General features: G+C 51.0%; 1 protein-coding gene across 3 annotated transcripts in view; it reads right to left on the bottom strand.

Moving 5' to 3' along the window:
* Window positions 1-127: 127 nt before the first annotated feature.
* The window catches only part of LOC147022363 (1-acylglycerol-3-phosphate O-acyltransferase ABHD5-like), a 71,546-nt gene continuing 53,260 nt past the window's right edge, over window positions 128-18,413 (bottom strand). For 2 of the 3 annotated variants that reach the window (XM_085893202.1, XM_085893200.1), the window contains exons 3-7: window positions 16,031-16,475; window positions 15,451-15,605; window positions 5,551-5,662; window positions 5,245-5,431; window positions 128-1,220 (exon numbers count right to left, since the gene is read on the bottom strand). In XM_085893202.1, coding sequence (XP_085749328.1) covers window positions 1,131-1,220; window positions 5,245-5,431; window positions 5,551-5,662; window positions 15,451-15,605; window positions 16,031-16,113 — 627 coding nt within the window. In that variant the 5' untranslated portion in view covers window positions 16,114-16,475 and the 3' untranslated portion in view covers window positions 128-1,130. The remainder of the gene's footprint in view (window positions 1,221-5,244; window positions 5,432-5,550; window positions 5,663-15,450; window positions 15,606-16,030; window positions 16,476-18,413) is intronic. The other variant, XM_085893201.1, reaches the window with a different exon arrangement.

Genomic DNA, 18,413 nt, shown 5'->3' with positions numbered 1-18,413 from the left:
AGTTGCTGTTTTGCATGCCCAGAAGATCTCTCCATGTGCGTTATGACTCTTATCGCAGTTTGCACAACTTGCATGAACATCGAGCCATCACGTTCGACAGCTAGCGTGAGGGGAGAGCAACTGCAACTGCAAAATTGAATTGTTTATTTGATCATCCAAAAATTTATACCATCGGAAGGGAATGCAATACAGTCACTCTGATCTCCTTCCACCCCCCCCCCCCCAATCCAAACTAGTGTCAATGCTGATGAAAATTTATCCCAAAAATAAATACTATTTACAATTTTGAGGACTGGTTTAGGAACAAAAGCGAATTTTTTTTTTAATTTTTTTTGTACATTTTAGTTGTCAAATGGAAGGTATAACCAATCTTGTTCTGAACAAGAGTCCAATGAGGTGTTAATGGTTCGATTGACCATCGACACTTCATGGTGATTAAAAAGTGTAGAAAACCCTTTAAACAAATTACCATTAAGATTGCAATCGAGTTCCTTTGGGTTGGAGCCACTACAGTAGGATACATATGATACGAGTACAGAGTATTGCCACATTTTACACAGCACCACTTAATTGGGGACATTATTCAAGCACTGCCACCTGCTAAGGAAGGGTCCTGGTTGTGATTTTGTTAATGGCAACCAACACGAACTGCTTGGGATTGCTGAAGGAGAAAAATCCACTTGGTTCAACACAAAAGTACTTTCTCTCTTTTTTGCAAGAATAACGATGCTGTGAAGTAAAAATTCTGTTAATACCTTGTTTCAAAATATTGACAAATTCACTTATTCAACTTTGTGCAAAAGGGATAAAGTTAACTTTGTGGTCTAAACTTCGACCCCTTCTCTGCCCTCCCCATCCCCCGCTACATCCTCCCAAACCGGGGCACTTGCTTTCCGACCAAACCTTGTGTGCTCGAGCTGAGTGTATTCTACCAACAGGGTGAATAACAATTCCATTATTATAATCGTCCTTGAAAGGCACATCAACGCAACGAGTTTATAACTGAGCAGAACGTTATGAACCTTTACGGGTCCTGGGAAGCAGTTGTTCAGGATTCAAAAGCATGACTTTCCACCTTGTAGAAATCCTCCAGTGTAACTGCATCGCAGCACTGATCTCGAGTAGACAACTCATTCCACGGTGTCACAGATCTGTTCCACTATCTTGTTGAAATCCTCAGGCTGGTCTGCGTAGACATGGTGCCCCGCACCCCGCACAGACTGCATTGTTTCAAAAAAAAAAAAAAATCAAAATGAGCGTACAAATGAGGCTGGAAGAACCAAATCATTGAAATCATGAATAAAATCAAACTAACAAAATTTATGTGCAACAACTCATGGTTTTCAAACCTGAAAACATCCTCCTTTGGATACTTAATTTTCTTTCCGTGCTCCATTCCCAGGATTAATTATTGGAAAACAAAGCCAAATGCTACCTCTGCAACACCTGATACAAGGTCAACCAAAGTAAACCTTACTCCCGTTAGTCTTTAAAAGGCCAGACATTGTGCTCTCTTTTGTGTGTGCAATGTTCTCTACCAGTCTGGTTTGATCTGGACTACTTCAATTTTGCAGCACACCGTTGTTTTATATCCTTGCCATGCCCACCCATGATCTTTTCTACTCTATTTTAACCTATAATACCGAATAAGACCATTTTAGATAAAGGGATTGGAAACAAAATATATTTGTCCCGAGTTCTCGAGGACTACTCCAAGTCGATGACTCTCAACATTTTATAGAATCACTGCGGGAATACTTCTCAACCGATGTGTACACACAAGATGCAAGATGCAAATACACAAAAAAAAAACAAACAAATAAACAAACACAAAGACAAAACAAGGTTTCAAAAAAAAACCCAATAAGTTAACAAAATAACTTAAATGAAGTGAACAAAACTGTTTTCTTTACAAAAAACATCAGAAATGCACAAAACTTGAATTAAAAAGAAGGGCACTCGGTAGAGCATATCTCCGCCACGTAATGTTTGATCCACGAGAACATATCAGGCCCAATCAATACATTTTTGGCCCGATCAATCACTTTAAAAATTAAATAATTCTCGTATTTAGATCCGGATTCAGATCTTCACCAAAACCGAATCAATTCTTCCTTGTCATACACCCAACATGTCCCCTAAGTTTCATTCAAATCTGTCCGCAACTTTTTGAGATATGCTGTATATCAGTTTTGGCCACATGGTGAAGAATCACTTTAAAAAAAAAAAATCAAATAACTCATATTCAGATCCGGATCCAGATCTTCACCACAATCGAATCAGTTCGTCCTTGTCACACACCTAACATGTCCACAAAATTTCATCCAGATCCATCCACAAACATGTTTGAGACATCCACAAACAAACAGAAAGGGGTGAAAACAACCTCCTTCACCTTCGGTGGCAGAGGTAACAAAAACACAAAACACACAAAGCAACAAAACAGCATAAATTACCAAAACAAAAGAAAATTTACAATAAAACGAAAATGCACAAAAAACAAGCACACACATAAAACACCAAAACCACATGACCAAAACTTTAAAAAACCACCCTCAAAAAGAACACACAAATATGCACATACGCACACCCACCCACATAAGGAGATGAGGTCTGCGATCGATTGTTGGGCTCATCATGATATTGTTACAACCGTGGGTGCATCCCGGTTGCCCGGTTTGAGTCCCGTTGGTCGTGTCAAAATGACCGCAACCGTCAGCCAAGTCCACGGTCCCGAGCAAGTTCCCGGGCCTGTTTGCCACATTACAATGCTCGAGGAAATTAACCAGGTGAAGCACTGATAGACGCCCGTGACCGATCTCATTTGGCTGAGCACACCATTAGGTCATGAGCGCAGTGTAAAACGGTTTGAACCACACTCCAACTATACGGCAACCAACCTAAACCATCAAACAAAACAGCGAGAACAAGTGGAATTCACATTCGGTCGAGCACATACTTCTGCCAACCTGAACAGTTTACATTTTGTATCCCACTGATAGGCCGGATATGCATCCAAACCTTAACCAAAATATAATCGGCTTGTGCTGATAGCTGACAGTGTGGAAGACGTAATGGCTAAATATACAGTATGGAAGGAGGGAATGGAGGCCAGAGGACTGAAAGTGAATACAGGGAAATGAAAGTACTGATTCGTGGTGCGGGAGAAGGAAGCGTGGAAAAAAAAAAAGAGGGAGGTGGCCCTGTGCTGTCTGTAGAAAAGTGTTGGGGTGTAAATATTGTGCAAATTGTTATAAATCATACAACTGCTGGGTACACAAGATGTGTAGTGGCATCAGGGGAAGACTGCACGTGGTTCCTGACTTGTTTGCACAGGTAAACAAGTGACTCCAGTTGGAACAGAAAGGTTAGTTGAATGGTCTCTGGAATGTGTCGATCAATTGTTACCTTGGTGATATGAGTGCAGGTGGTTGTGTGGAGGCAGCAGCAGTGAATGCAACAATTAGAAGTGGCTGGAGGATGTTTAGGGAGTCGTTACCCCAACTGACATCAAGAGGGACCTCTCTCCGATTAAAGGGAAAACTTTATGTCGCTTGCATTAGAAGCATGATGTTGTATGGCAGCGAAACATGGGTGATCAAAAAGGAGGATGAGCGGAGGTGTGAACGAAATGAAATGAGAATGGTGAGGTGGATGTGTGATGTGACACTGAAGGACAGCAAATCAAATGTAGAATTAAGAGATAGGTTAGGTATAGAAAGCATTAGTGAGGTTATGTGTAGGGGTAGGTTGAGATGGTTTGGACATGTGGAAAGGATGTGGGTTGGTAGTTGTGCAAAGAGGTGTATAAATATGAATGTGAATGGAAGAAGAGCCAGAGAACGTCCGAGGAAAACATGGGATGTGTTGCTGAGAGATGATCTTCGAGTGAAAGGCCTAACAAGAGGGTGAGCAAGGGATCGTGCACCTGCCTGGAAAGCAGCCGTTGGATGAACCACGGCTTACACATGCAAGCATGAAAAAGGCCATAAAACGATGACGATCTTGTCACGCAACTCATCTACCAAGTTTTGTCATAACTCGCCCACAATTTTTTGAAATATTATGCAATATATCATTTTTGGCCCCATCTCTCAATGGTGAAGAATCAATAAAAAATTAATTGCTCCTATCCGGATCCAGATTTTCATCAAAACCTATTCAGATCGTCAGTTAAATCCCGAGAGAGAGAAATAGTGGGGCAACTTCGCATAACAATTGTGCATTTTGTGAGGAAAGCACCAAATTTGGCACACTCGTAGCCTATCATATTATGAACAGATTTGGATATTGGGCCATCTCAAATTCAGCCGCTGATGGCTGTGGCAGCCATTTTCCACTGCCATCAAAAATTTTGAGATGGCCCAATATCCAAATCTGTTCATAATATTATGGGCTACTAGTGTGCCAAATTTGGTGCTTTCCTCACAAAATGGACAATTGTTATGCTATATTTAGCTAAGTTGCCCCACTAAAAAAGAGAACACGGCTCATCTGCATGGCACGGCTCAGATGGTTGGCAGTTCAACTCTACTGCAGGACAAGTTATGAGGAGAGGAGAGGAGAGGAGAGGAGAGGAGAGGAGAGGAGAGGAGAGGAGAGGAGAGGAGAGGAGAGGAGAGGAGAGGAGAGGAGAGGAGAGGAGAGGAGAGGAGAGGAGAGGAGAGGAAACTCGGTGTGACCGTTCACAAAGTGAAAACTGGCCTCTCCCAGATCGCCTGAGTCTTCCTCTTTTTTTTCACTTCTGATTCACGCCCTTCACTCCCTTTTCCACTGGTGGTGATCGGACTGGTGGGTGGGATTATTTGGCCGCAATGGCAATGTCACAAGCTCAAACGGTTGCTATGAGTTCCAACGGAATCAGCACGAGTTCTCCGAAGTAAACCAGACGCTTTTAAACGGCACCAACTTCATCCTTCCACCAGTTTCGCACTGCAAGGTGTGTGTGCGGTTTCAAAGAGAGCATTCAAACATAACAGAGGAAAGGATATAAAACGGGTTGTAAGGAACGACGGTGGGTTTTCGACACAAACAGGATGACAGGGAAGACGAACTGTCTATCTTTTACATACGCAATGCATATGTATTGCAAGAGTAGCAAGTCACATTCATATCATACGAATGAATAACTAATAAAATAACACAATACTATACTACATCAACAGTAATGTTTTGGGCAATCTTTACAATGGGCAACCAAAAGCATTCATAACGTGGCGATTTCTGCATGGAGTCGATTCTCACCACAACACGCACGTACGAGTGAGGACGAGCAGCAATTACATGCGCCCCAGCCTGGCTGTCTATCCAGGAACGTGCACCGTAGATGATTGTGATCGGAACCTCCGGTGAAAGCTGTCCAATGCGATGCTCCATGGGGAGCTTGGCCCAGCCGTATGGGATGGTCATTGCCTTGAAGGCAACCTCTCCACTGCCATCGTAGCATATGTTACATTAAGGTTGTCAAATCGCAATGTAAAAAACAAACAAACTAATAAAAAACAATTTCCGAGTGAAAGTGATGGAAAATGAGTGTGCAGAGGTGTGTACCTGGGTGTCTGCGCATTGCAGTGGTAGATATATTCGCTGATTGTATCATCGTCGAAAATTGAGGCAAATTTGCGCTTGAAGTCTGGTCGGAAACGCTGCACAAGGGTGGGTCCTGAGGGAGTTCATCGTGCATGGTGTTAGCTGGAAATATGTCCCATCGTGCTTTTCACAGCACAGTCAGTCCCCAGCTTGGACAACACACAATTTTAAGTTTTGATGCTTCTTTTTGTCAAGACAATTATCTATTGCGTCAACCACCAATTGGTCTAAAGAGTTAATCATTGCTGAGATAGGAGTGCAGCATGGCACGGGGTGGGCAGAGAGGTGATGAAAACAACAGACAACTCGCAAACTCTTCCTGAAGGAAACCGTGGATCTTTAAGGTCAACCAGATAATTCCAGTATATGGGACACCCGGCTTAATGGCTATCTGAGGGACAGCGCGCACAGTGATGCCACGCCCTGCCTGCAAAGCACCAATCCGGCAGTTTATAGTCTGGTTTGGAATCGAACCCAGAATAGACAGCTCAAAGGTACCGTCCTGTTATTAAACAGCAAATGCCTTTCTTTCATTTGAGCAATTTCTCCATCTCGAGGTATACGACCCCCGACCCCCCCCCCACCTCTCCACCTCCCCGCTCCACTAAGATTTGGAGATCATCATCCTCAGGCCGGTCCGCACATGCAAGTGGGGTGAGGGTTAAAAACCCCAAGATGTGCCCACATGATCCTGAAGAGGGTGGAATAAAACAATAAAGTCTTCAAATGTCCCATGCTTGTCAGCTTATTGCAAATTTGTTCTGTGATCTTACCCTCACCTCCTCTTGCCATCGTTGGACCACGAGCTGCTACTCGAGGAAGGTGTTATCTATATATATATATATATATATATATATATATATATATATATATATATATATATATATATATATATATATATATATATATATATATATATATATATATTGTTGCGGATTCCGCGCCCGCCGGCGTGCCGACGGCCACGTAACTCGAATCGCGGCACGTCGCCCACCGGACGGACAATCCAGTCGTGACCCTCTCGGACTAACGCCGGGAACCAGTCACGAGTGGACCTTTCGGTCTCACCGCGATCGAGCCAATCAGCCCCCGCGTGGGATAGGGTTGCTCGCCAAATTCGACCTACCTAAGTACCCACGCGGAGGGTAGACCGGGCGATCGCACCTCGCCGCAGGTCGACTTCGGACACGGGCCACTTAAGCGACCCGTTCCGTACTATCAGAATAACCGAGCGGTGTTATCGTCGACCTCGACGGTTCGATTAATTATCGGGCGTATTCAGCCCACTACCAACCCTTTACGTGAAGCAAGATGAGGATTCAATGGGAGAAATGACGAAGCGAAGCGGGAAACAGTTCAACACAAAGCACATTTATTCGCGGCACACGGGAAGCACACATTCAATTCCACCAAAAGCACACAGAAAAGACACAATGCAATTTACACAAAAAGCAAATATAAAAGCGAAAACACAATGCAGAGCTAATACCGACTACCGAGCACACGGCAACACATACAATTCTACTTCACAGACGGCGCCGACAACACATACCCAAAACCAAGGAAAAGAAATACCCTCAAGGATGAGGCGGGCCTGAGGCCGAGACCGGGTCGCGCCTACCCGTCTGGTGATGAGACGCGGAGCGGCGATGGCGCCTCGACTCCGCGGGCCTCGCGGACGGTGTCTGGTAGGGGGTGGGAAAGGGGCCCCCTTGGTCGCACTATCTCAGCGCGGGGGGGAAACAGGAGGGGGTTGCTGATGCTCGGGGTATAGAGGATCTTTATTATCCCGCGACGAGCGTCTCCACCTCGGCCAGGTCGCGCTGTCGGCCTCCCTCGGGTGCAGCTCCCTGCACGACGCGAGCACCCCCTCGTCTGGTGTCGCCGCCTTTCCACAGCTCCGTCCCCTCCGTTCCGACTCCAACGCACACGACGAGCAGCTCCACCGCCCGCGAAGTCTTGACTCTCTGTTTCCGACTCTCCGACTCTCCTACTCTCCGCCTCTGGACTCTCCGACTCTCTTACTCTCCGACTCTCTTCGTCTCTGGACTCTCCTCGTCTACTGACGAACACGGTCCTTTTATCCGCCCTGTAGCTTCGCCCTCTCATCTTTGACCCCCTCCCTTCGACCTTTCACCTCGCTCCCCATTGGCCCGAGAAAAAGTGTGCGTGAAGGCTTTTTGATCCATAAATTTGCATATATCGATCGCCCTGGGGGCGGGGCCAATTCGCCCCTCGCTCACCGATTGGACGGCAAAAAGTGGGCGTGTGTCGTTTTTGATCCGTTTTTGAAGCACAAAATCCGTGATTTTGTACACGCTGTTCGACGCGCGCCCTGCACGAGTCCAACACCGGTACCCACAGCGGGGCAAGAACGGTGGCGATGCTACGGTTGCGAGGTGTGACGGGAAGGTCGTGGCGGTTGTGGTGAAGCGGCGTTGTGGTTGGTGGTTGATGTTGTGATTGTGGTGGTAATCATGGCGGTTGGTCCAAAATAAAGATAGTAAAAGAAAAACGGCTATCCTGAAGAGTCACAGCTCGCATAAATGACATGTATTCCCACTAGACAACGGGTTTGGGCCTAACCACACATGTACTTACCGAGATACCTCACCTAAGGGACCTGAATGGTGGTTTGCGAATTTGGTAACCACAACACTACCCCCTCCCCTTTTTACAGACTCGTCCCGAGTCGTCAAATTTTCGTGTGCCATCATGTGTAGTTTTCCCCTAGTACATTTTACCTACGGATCCCTGAGTGCGACATTCATGGTATTCGTGTCCCCAAAATAAATAACCTGAGGGCTGCGTAACTATCTAAACAAACTCACTCATACGGACGACTTAAATAAAATTGCCGGCGCTAAGACATACATGCCGGGGGCGCACTCATATTTACAGTACATCTTACCTTAACTTACAAATTTTACACTAAACCATGGCCCAGGATCACTGAACTCTGCAAAGAAAAGCAGTTAGCAGGGAGCCAGGCTGCCCACATGCAGTCTCTGGCTCAAAACAATGCAGGTGACAGGGAACGTGGCTGGCTGCTCACACGCAGTCCAAGGCCTTCCCTTTTGAACTGAACGCAGTGAACCACAACGGTGCATGGGCTGCACAAACGCAGTCTCCGTGCCAGCTCAAGTGGCACACTCAATGAACACAACGAATGGATGGATGAATGGATGGACCGAACGCAGTGAACCACAACGGTGCATGGGCTGCACAAACGCAGTCTCCGTGCCAGCTCAAGTGGCACACGCAATGAACACAACGAATGGATGGATGAATGGATGGACGCAAACACGGTGCACGGGCCGCCACTGCAGGCCCGTGTTGTAGCTGCCAACAGGGCAGTTCTCGCAGCTTGCAAACTGTTGCCTTGCGGATCCTGGCACACATGGAAATGAACAGGGGGGGGGGGCAAAGCAAAAATTGAACGGGGCTGGTGAACGTGGGCAGTGGGCATGGCATGGCAAAGGCAGCAGGCAAACACAGCCCGCAGAAGAAGGCCGCTGCAGGCAAACACAGCCGGCAGATGAACTGGCCGGCACAGGCCTTGAAGAAAAACAGCCAGCAGATGAACTGGGCCGGCACAGGCCTTGAAGTACCACAGCTGCAGCCGATCCAGCCGGCACAGGCCTCGCAGCAAAAACAGCCAGCCGGCTGAAGTTGGCCGGCCTCCGCCTTGAAGAAAAACACGGTCAGCCGATGAAGTTGGCCAGCCTTTGCCGTTCAGTGGAGGTTGGTGGAGGGAGTGCGGTGGTGCTGGCCACTTGGAAGGTGGGCTCGGACCTACCTACCTGTCTCCCTCCCAACCTATCGCCTTTGCCTGTCACTGTACATACCCACTCCCTTAATTTGTCAAACCCCAATTTAGCCCCAACTTATTTTTTTGTTGTTTTTGTTCTTACTTCCCCACTATAAATCGTCCCCTAACCCCCTTTATCGTCTTTGTTCGGCTAACCTATCCTGTCACCCAGCCTACTCCCAACCCCTACGTTCCCTTCCCGGAGGGGAACAAGGGAGAGCTAACGTCCTGTGTCGAGGCCCAACGAAGCCTCAGAATGGCCTCCCCAGAGTTCAGCGATCTATAACCCAAGTGGGTCCAGCGGCCCACAACGACAGCGAGGGGATGGATGGTGCGGAGGGGTACACTTCCTAATCTACCCTATCCATTTAACTGTTAAACTACCCCGGGGCTTTCAACAAGCGCCTCTCGCTTAAACTATTGGTTCTAACAACCCAGATTCCCGTCGCCTGTGTTGGTGTCCTCACAATTTCGGGCCTCGCCCCCCAATTTTCTCTCCGTGCCCTCACACGGTCTCCTGGCTGGGACACGTGGCTCCCTTTGGCAGGCACGACCCTCTGCCGAATCTCCCGCTATGGCACCCCCGGGCACTACACTGCCTCCGAGCCTACCAGCTCCCTAACACCGGGGAGTTCCCCCCCTGGCACCTCCCCTGAAACCCACACGTGGCAGGCCGGCCTCCCGGGCCCCTTTCCGAGGGTCACCCGTGCCCACAACACTGCCCACGCGGCTAATGGCGCCCCGGGCCCCCGCACCAAGCAGGCGCACCCGTGCCCACTACTCTATCCCGGCCCCCCATGGGCCCATGGCCTACCGCGGCCGACTAGCCTGGTGCCCGGGGTACCCACTCAGCGATACTCACCTTTCGCAGCCACGCTCCCAAGCCCGTCAACAGGGCTCCTGCACCCCTCCAAATGGGTCTCGAGCCTACTTTCCCACCAACAGCAAAACGACCTCCATTTTCAATTTGACTAACCCAGCTAACTCACTTTACTCTGACCCCGGGGTCCCTTGGGCGGGAGTCACTCCTCCCCCCAATCACTCATCGCACCATGCATTCCCCATTCACTCCATACACACAGACCCGCTGGCCTCACTCACTCACCATGTACTCACCTCACAACTCACCAACTCTTCAACACACTCACCACTGAACTCTGCCATCCTCCTAACTACATCCCCTCACTAACTCGTGCTCCCACGTCGTCCCTTAAATTATAGCACGTTCCTTTTAACACTACGTAGCTAAGCTACGTCCCCTCTACACATTCACAGGTCTGTCTCTGTCCTCAAATAATCCCATTTTATTTCCCCACCTAAAGCTCACTAAATCCCTCTAACTAATCCATTCCACGGACTCCATGAGGACTTACCCCTGCCCCATGAAGTCGGTCTAACTAAGCTAACCCTTCCCCCTAACTAGTTTCCATCCTGTGCCCAGGGTAAGGGGGTCTTTCACCCCTTGCCCAGGAATCCTGTGCACCCGAAAGTGAGGCTTGCTTTTTTTTTTTTTTCCCCCATGCGCAGCACCTGCGCGGCAACTCGCGCTCTTTGCACTTTGCAACTGCCCGTGACGTCATGCAGCTGCACGTGTTCCTCGTCCCTCCTTGGACGGGACCATCCGGCAGAGATACCCCTCCTGCCGGATTCCAACCCCACGTGCAGCCATGACGTCACCGTGCGCATAAAAAAAAAACACAAGCCACACGTCTCGAGGGGTTCCCCACGCGAACACATGTGCTTTGCCCGTTGGAGCTGAACACACACGATCGCGTGGAGAACCCGTCCGGTCCAAATCCATTTACCTGCCTAAACTTTGTCCGTCCGCGGGATCGGCAAATCCACCGCGTGCGTTTCCGGACCGGGACTTCACTCTCGCAAGCGAGCACGTGGCGGCCTCGTGCGTTGCACAGCACGAACCTCGTGCTCACTGCTGGGTGAACCCGGCACGGTCCCCGAAACAACTACAGCCGCTACTCGGCTTTCTTTCATCTGTCGCCGTCTCCGTCTCCATTCCACACACGCATACCTGCGTGTTACGACGCACACAGTCCACACCATCACATTCACACCGGGAGACGCGGCTGCGTGCTCCCGCATGCCAACCGACATCTCCCTCACATACCGCTCTCTCACACACACGGTCTCCCTTGCACACAGCGACCTTGCACACGGCTGTTCACTCACGCGTGCGGGGCACTCACCCGCGGTGCCTCACTCGCACTCCGTGCCTCATCCACACACGCGGGGGAACTCAACCGCGGTGCCTCATCCACACACCGTGCCTCACTCATACACGCGGGGGCACTCAACCGCTGTGCCTCATCCACACACCGTGCCTCACTCACACACGCGGGGGAACACACCCGCGGTGCCTCACTCACACACACGGCGACACTCATACACGGTGCGTCATCCACACACGCGGGGGCACTCAACCGCGATGTCTCATCCATACTCCGTGCCTCACTCACACACGGTGCCTCATCCACACACGGCGTGCTGGGAAGCACGCACTCTGGCACCATCGCCACCACACCACTCACACACGGGGTCGCTTCCACACACGGGGACGCACTCACACCTTGCACCACACACACCGGGACAACCACACTGGGGATTCGTGTCCCCACAAGAGTCTCCGGGGCTTCTATACCCCCCAAGCTCTCCGAGCACCCGTTCACAGCACTCGCCCCCTTAACCTCGCAAAGCACGACCGAACTCACCTGGTCGTGACTCGCCTCAAGGGGGCATACTCCCTCCCCTCGTTCCTGGAGGAGGCCATCCAGGTGCTCGCACTGGGTCCCTGCACGCTCCGCGAGCTCACCCCCATTGTCCTCCACTACCTCCGTGTGTGTGTGTGCGTCACTTACCCCGTCCAATTCACCCTCTATCTCCCGTGTCTCAACTATTATTATTTCCTTTGTCGTCACCTCGTGTCTCGTCTCACACGTTTTGGTCTCCCCATTTAATTTTTCCCTTTTGGTCACCGTCGATTCCTCTTTCACGACCCTTGCCCAACACGCCCCCCGAATTATTTTTTCACCCGCCTCCACCGCGGGCCTGTCAGCCGTTGCACCCCCTTCCAGCTCGCCTGCTCCCACACGTGGAGTCGCCATTCCCAGCTCCCTGGTCACGGCCTTCATGCCCGCCTGCAGGCATCGGCCCATGTTCTGCGTCTCACCCCGTAGCTCTTTCATTTCTTCCCTCATTTGCTGTGTATTCGCATCCATCGTCGTTTTCACTTCATTTGTATTTGTATCCATCTTTTTGTTCATTTGTTGTGTATTCGCATCCATCTTTTGTGTATTCGCATCCATCTTTTGTGTATTCGCATCCATCGTCGTTTTCACTTCATTCATTTGCTTGTTCATGTCTTTCATTTCGTTTTTCATATTCGCATCCATCTTTTCGATCATTTTCGCATTCATCTTTTCGATCATTTTCGCATTCATCTTTTCGTTCATTGCCGCCAGTATGGCGTATAGCTGGGCCATGTCGGATGCACTCAGCTGAGCCGTTTCGGCAAGGGTTGGGGAAGGGTTTTGGTGGAGAGGGGGGGGGAGGTGTCATACACTGCCGCACCCATTTCGGGCTCTGGGTTCAGTTGGGCGAGTCCGTGTTCCTGCACAATCAACATTTCCTGCTCGGGGATTCCATCCTGGACCATGGATCCTACACATTCTACATCCATTTCTAATACCCCCGGCTCCCGCTCGCCTTGAGACGCCATCTTGCTTCTCTTAAAGGGTTAATTTAACTCGCTCGTAATTTGGAGGGAATCGGGGGTCGCTTCTCTCACCCCTGGACCGATTCCCGTGAATTTAGCCGGAGACAGGAGAGCCCGTTTTCCTGTTCTCCGATACCAGTGCCGCGAGGAGGGCGATGAATTTGTATCGCACGACCTGACACCAGTGTTGCGGATTCCGCGCCCGCCGGCGTGCCGACGGCCACGTAACTCGAATCGCGGCACGTCGCCCACCGGACGGACAATCCAGTCGTGACCCTCTCGGACTAACGCCGGGAACCAGTCACGGGTGGACCTTTCGGTCTCACCGCGATCGAGCCAATCAGCCCCCGCGTGGGATAGGGTTGCTCGCCAAATTCGACCTACCTAAGTACCCACGCGGAGGGTAGACCGGGCGATCGCACCTCGCCGCAGGTCGACTTCGGACACGGGCCACTTAAGCGACCCGTTCCGTACTATCAGAATAACCGAGCAGTGTTATCGTCGACCTCGACGGTTCGATTAATTATCGGGCGTATTCAGCCCACTACCAACCCTTTACGTGAAGCAAGATGAGGATTCAATGGGAGAAATGACGAAGCGAAGCGGGAAACAGTTCAACACAAAGCACATTTATTCGCGGCACACGGGAAGCACACATTCAATTCCACCAAAAGCACACAGAAAAGACACAATGCAATTTACACAAAAGCAAATATAAAAGCGAAAACACAATGCAGAGCTAATACCGACTACCGAGCACACGGCAACACTTATACAATTCTACTTCACAGACGGCGCCGACAACACATACCCAAAACCAAGGAAAAGAAATACCCTCAAGGATGAGGCGGGCCTGAGGCCGAGACCGGGTCGCGCCTACCCGTCTGGTGATGAGACGCGGAGCGGCGATGGCGCCTCGACTCCGCGGGCCTCGCGGACGGTGTCTGGTAGGGGGTGGGAAAGGGGCCCCCTTGGTCGCACTATCTCAGCGCGGGGGGAAACAGGAGGGGGTTGCTGATGCTCGGGGTATAGAGGATCTTTATTATCCCGCGACGAGCGTCTCCACCTCGGCCAGGTCGCGCTGTCGGCCTCCCTCGGGTGCAGCTCCCTGCACGACGCGAGCACCCCCTCGTCTGGTGTCGCCGCCTTTCCACAGCTCCGTCCCCTCCGTTCCGACTCCAACGCACACGACGAGCAGCTCCACCGCCCGCGAAGTCTTGACTCTCTGTTTCCGACTCTCCTCCTCTCCTACTCTCCGCCTCTGGACTCTCCGACTCTCTTCGTCTCTGGACTCTCCTCATCTACTGACGAACACGGTCCTTTTATCCGCCCTGTAGCTTCGCCCTCTCATCTTTGACCCCCTCCCTTCGACCTTTCACCTCGCTCCCCATTGGCCCGAGAAAAAGTGGGCGTGAAGGCTTTTTGATCCATAAATTTGCATATATCGATCGCCCTGGGGGCGGGGCCACCCGCCCCTCGCTCACCGATTGGACGGCAAAAAGTGGGCGTGTGTCGTTTTTGATCCGTTTTTGAAGCACAAAATCCGTGATTTTGTACACGCTGTTCGGCGCGCGCCCTGCACGAGTCCAACACCGGTACCCACAGCGGGGCAAGAACGGTGGCGATGCTACGGTTGCGAGGTGTGACGGGAAGGTCGTGGCGGTTGTGGTGAAGCGGCGTTGTGGTTGGTGGTTGATGTTGTGATTGTGGTGGTAATCATGGCGGTTGGTCCAAAATAAAGATAGTAAAAGAAAAACGGCTATCCTGAAGAGTCGCAGCTCGCATAAATGACATGTATTCCCACTAGACAACGGGTTTGGGCCTAACTACACATGTACTTACCGAGATACCTCACCTAAGGGACCTGAATGGTGGTTTGCCAATTTGGTAACCACAACAATATATATATATATATATATATCTCTATCTCTATCTCTATCTCTCTCTCTCTCTCTCGTTTTGTCTTGAGCCACCTGTGTCCTTTTACCTTACTTTTTGCCTTATTTAAGGAACTATAATCGACGACTATTTCTCTCCATTGTTAGTGATCCTTGAGTCAATCTATTTTTGAGGAGGACAATGATGTGGTGTATTAACCTAATCGTCCTGAAGGCCCTCATGGGAGGCCATCAAAAGAGTGATCGCTTTCAACACCCTTTTCGATTATCACACTCAAAAACGGTGAAAATAGGCTCCTTCATATACATTTTGGTTTCTCTCCCCACCCAAAATGCTTCCAGGCAAATAAAGTCAACATAGTGCAAAATCAACTATCCTTTCCATTGTAAAGTACATCGTTACTGATGTTTCAGTCATTTACCCCAGGGTCCAGCAGCCCGCAGTCCAGCCAGTGGGTTGAAAGGACTGAGCAGGTGGCCGAGAGCCTTTATCCACATCGGTATGGGTCTCGTCTCCTCCACGTGCTCTGGCCTTGCTAGAAAACCCCAGGGGTCCACGAGGAGCAGGTGTCGGACCCTTTTGGGGGCAGCATGGGTGCAGTACAATGGCGATTAATGCTCTGCTGTTTAGCATTCCACTTGAAACAAATGTCTTTTCCCTCCCTCAGTCCACCCTGCAATGACCCGACATGCCATCCATCCCACTTGCTCCATGTTACCTCGAAGCATTATTCTCCGTTTCTACATTTTTGCTGCTGCTTTGCCATTACTCGATGTGCAATCTTGAGGAAAATAAAGAAAGAAAAACATACCGCCTTTGGTGCTGCCCTTATCACGAACAATGTATATTCAAGTTATTATTCTCTAAGTGGATGACCATGCTGGTATCAAGCATTTAGGATTTGGGGCAATTAACAAAATGGAGAGAACAAGGTGACACTACACAACAATCACATGATGACAGGCAACTGATCGTTCCGAAATGCCGACCGAACGACTTACCGATGTGGCCAACGTAGTGCGTACGAAGTGGCGAGATAAGCCCCGAGGCTGTGTCCCAACAAAATCATTGCGGGTAGTCCCATGCTGGCTCGCCACGCTTCGATTGAATCCACAAACTGGCGTTCGGCAGTGGCAGCATCATACTCAAAGGATGGACGCGAGCTACGTCCAAACCCCAGGAGGTCAAATGCAAGAACTGGCCTCCGGCGACACAGGGTGTCGAGGTTCAGCACCCACAGACCGACTCCACCACCAAAACCATGCACGAGCACAAGCGGTGTACGGAAACACCATGGGGGCTGGCTGGTGCTCTCACACTTGCTCTCCAGGTCATCAATCTGTTGATCCTCACCCTCTATCTCTGGCTTCAGGACAGTCAGCGTCCACAATGACAACCCGTCTTGTGATATTGGCACGTAGCTGCCCAGAAGTTTGCTGCGAATACCTGAAAGGATGACACATGTGTGATCATTGTCAGCAATAGCTGTGGAAGGTGATGTGCGTGGTGGCAGCGATAGGTGTGGAAGGTGATGTGCGTGGTGGCAGCGATAGGTGTGGAAGGTGATGTGCGTGGTGGCAGCGATAGGTGTGGAAGGTGATGTGCGTGGTGGCAGCGATAGGTGTGGAAGGTGATGTGCGTGGTGGCAGCGATAGGTGTGGAAGCTGATGTGCGTGGTGGCAGCGATAGGTGTGGAAGGTGATGTGCGTGGTGGCAGCGATAGGTGTGGAAGGTGATGTGCGTGGTGGCAGCGATAGGTGTGGAAGGTGATGTGCGTGGTGGCAGCGATAGGTGTGGAAGGTGATGTGCGTGGTGGCAGCGATAGGTGTGGAAGGTGATGTGCGTGGTGGCAGCGATAGGTGTGGAAGGTGATGTGCGTGGTGGCAGCGATAGGTGTGGAAGGTGATGTGCGTGGTGGCAGGGATAGGTGTGGAACGTGATGTGCGTGGTGGCAGCGATAGGTGTGGAAGGTGATGTGCGTGGTGGCAGCGATAGGTGTGGAAGGTGATGTGCGTGGTGGCAGCGATAGGTGTGGAAGGTGATGTGCGTGGTGGCAGCGATAGGTGTGGAAGGTGATGTGCACGGTGGCAGCGATAGGTGTGGAAGGTGATGTGCACGGTGGCAGCGATAGGTGTGGAAGGCGACTGCTTGCTTGAGTGTTACATGGAAGGTGATGTGCATGGTGGCAACGGTAGGTGTGGAAGGTGATGTGCGTGGTGGCAGCGATAGGTGTGGAAGGTGATGTGCGTGGTGGCAGCGATAGGTGTGGAAGGTGATGTGCGTGGTGGCAGCGATAGGTGTGGAAGGTGATGTGCGTGGTGGCAGGTGATGTGCGTGGTGGCAGCGATAGGTGTGGAAGGTGATGTGCGTGGTGGCAGCGATAGGTGTGGAAGGCGACTGCTTGCTTGCGTGTTACATGGAAGGTGATGTGCATGGTGGCAACGGTAGGTGTGGAAGGTGATGTGCGTGGTGGCAGCGATGGGTGTGGAAGGTGACGTGCGTGGTGGCAGGGATAAGAGTGGAAGGGGATGTGCGTGGTGGCAGCGATAGGTGTGGAAGGTGATGTGCGTGGTGGCAGCGATAGGTGTGGAAGGTGATGTGCGTGGTGGCAGCGATAGGTGTGGAAGGTGATGTGCGTGGTGGCAGCGATAGGTGTGGAAGGTGATGTGCGTGGTGGCAGCGATAGGTGTGGAAGGTGATGTGCGTGGTGGCAGCGATAGGTGTGGAAGGTGATGTGCGTGGTGGCAGCGATAGGTGTGGAAGGTGATGTGCGTGGTGGCAGCGATAGGTGTGGAAGGTGATGTGCGTGGTGGCAGGGATAGGTGTGGAAGGTGATGTGCGTGGTGGCAGGGGTAGGGGTGGAAGGTGATGTGCGTGGTGCCAGCGATAGTTGTGGAAGGTGATGAGCGTGGTGGCAGCGATAGGTGTGGAAAGTGATGTGAGTGGCGCCAGCGATACGTGTGGAAGGTGATGTGCGTGGTGGCAGCGATAGGTGTGGAAGGTGATGTGCGTGGTGGCAGCGATAGGTGTGGAAGGTGATGTGCGTGGTGGCAGCGATAGGTGTGGAAGGTGATGTGCGTGGTGGCAGCGATAGGTGTGGAAGGTGATGTGCGTGGTGGCAGCGATAGGTGTGGAAGGTGATGTGCGTGGTGGCAGCGATAGGTGTGGAAGGTGATGTGCGCGGTGGCAGCGATAGGTGTGGAAGGTGATGTGCGCGGTGGCAGCGATAGGTGTGGAAGGTGATGTGCGCGGTGGCAGCGATAGGTGTGGAGGGTGATGTGTGCGCTGCCCGTGATGGGCGGGGAAGGCGACGAGCGCGCTGCCCGTGATGGGCGGGGAAGGCGACGAGCGCGCTGCCCGTGATGGGCGGGGAAGGCGACGAGC

This window comes from Eptatretus burgeri, chromosome 8 (assembly GCF_056783735.1).
Source record: "Eptatretus burgeri isolate ZD-2024b chromosome 8, Ebu_testis_v1, whole genome shotgun sequence".
NCBI classification, from domain to species: domain Eukaryota; kingdom Metazoa; phylum Chordata; class Myxini; order Myxiniformes; family Myxinidae; genus Eptatretus; species Eptatretus burgeri.
Note: the sequence above shows the minus strand (reverse complement) of the source record. Positions and strands in the feature narration are given on the sequence as shown.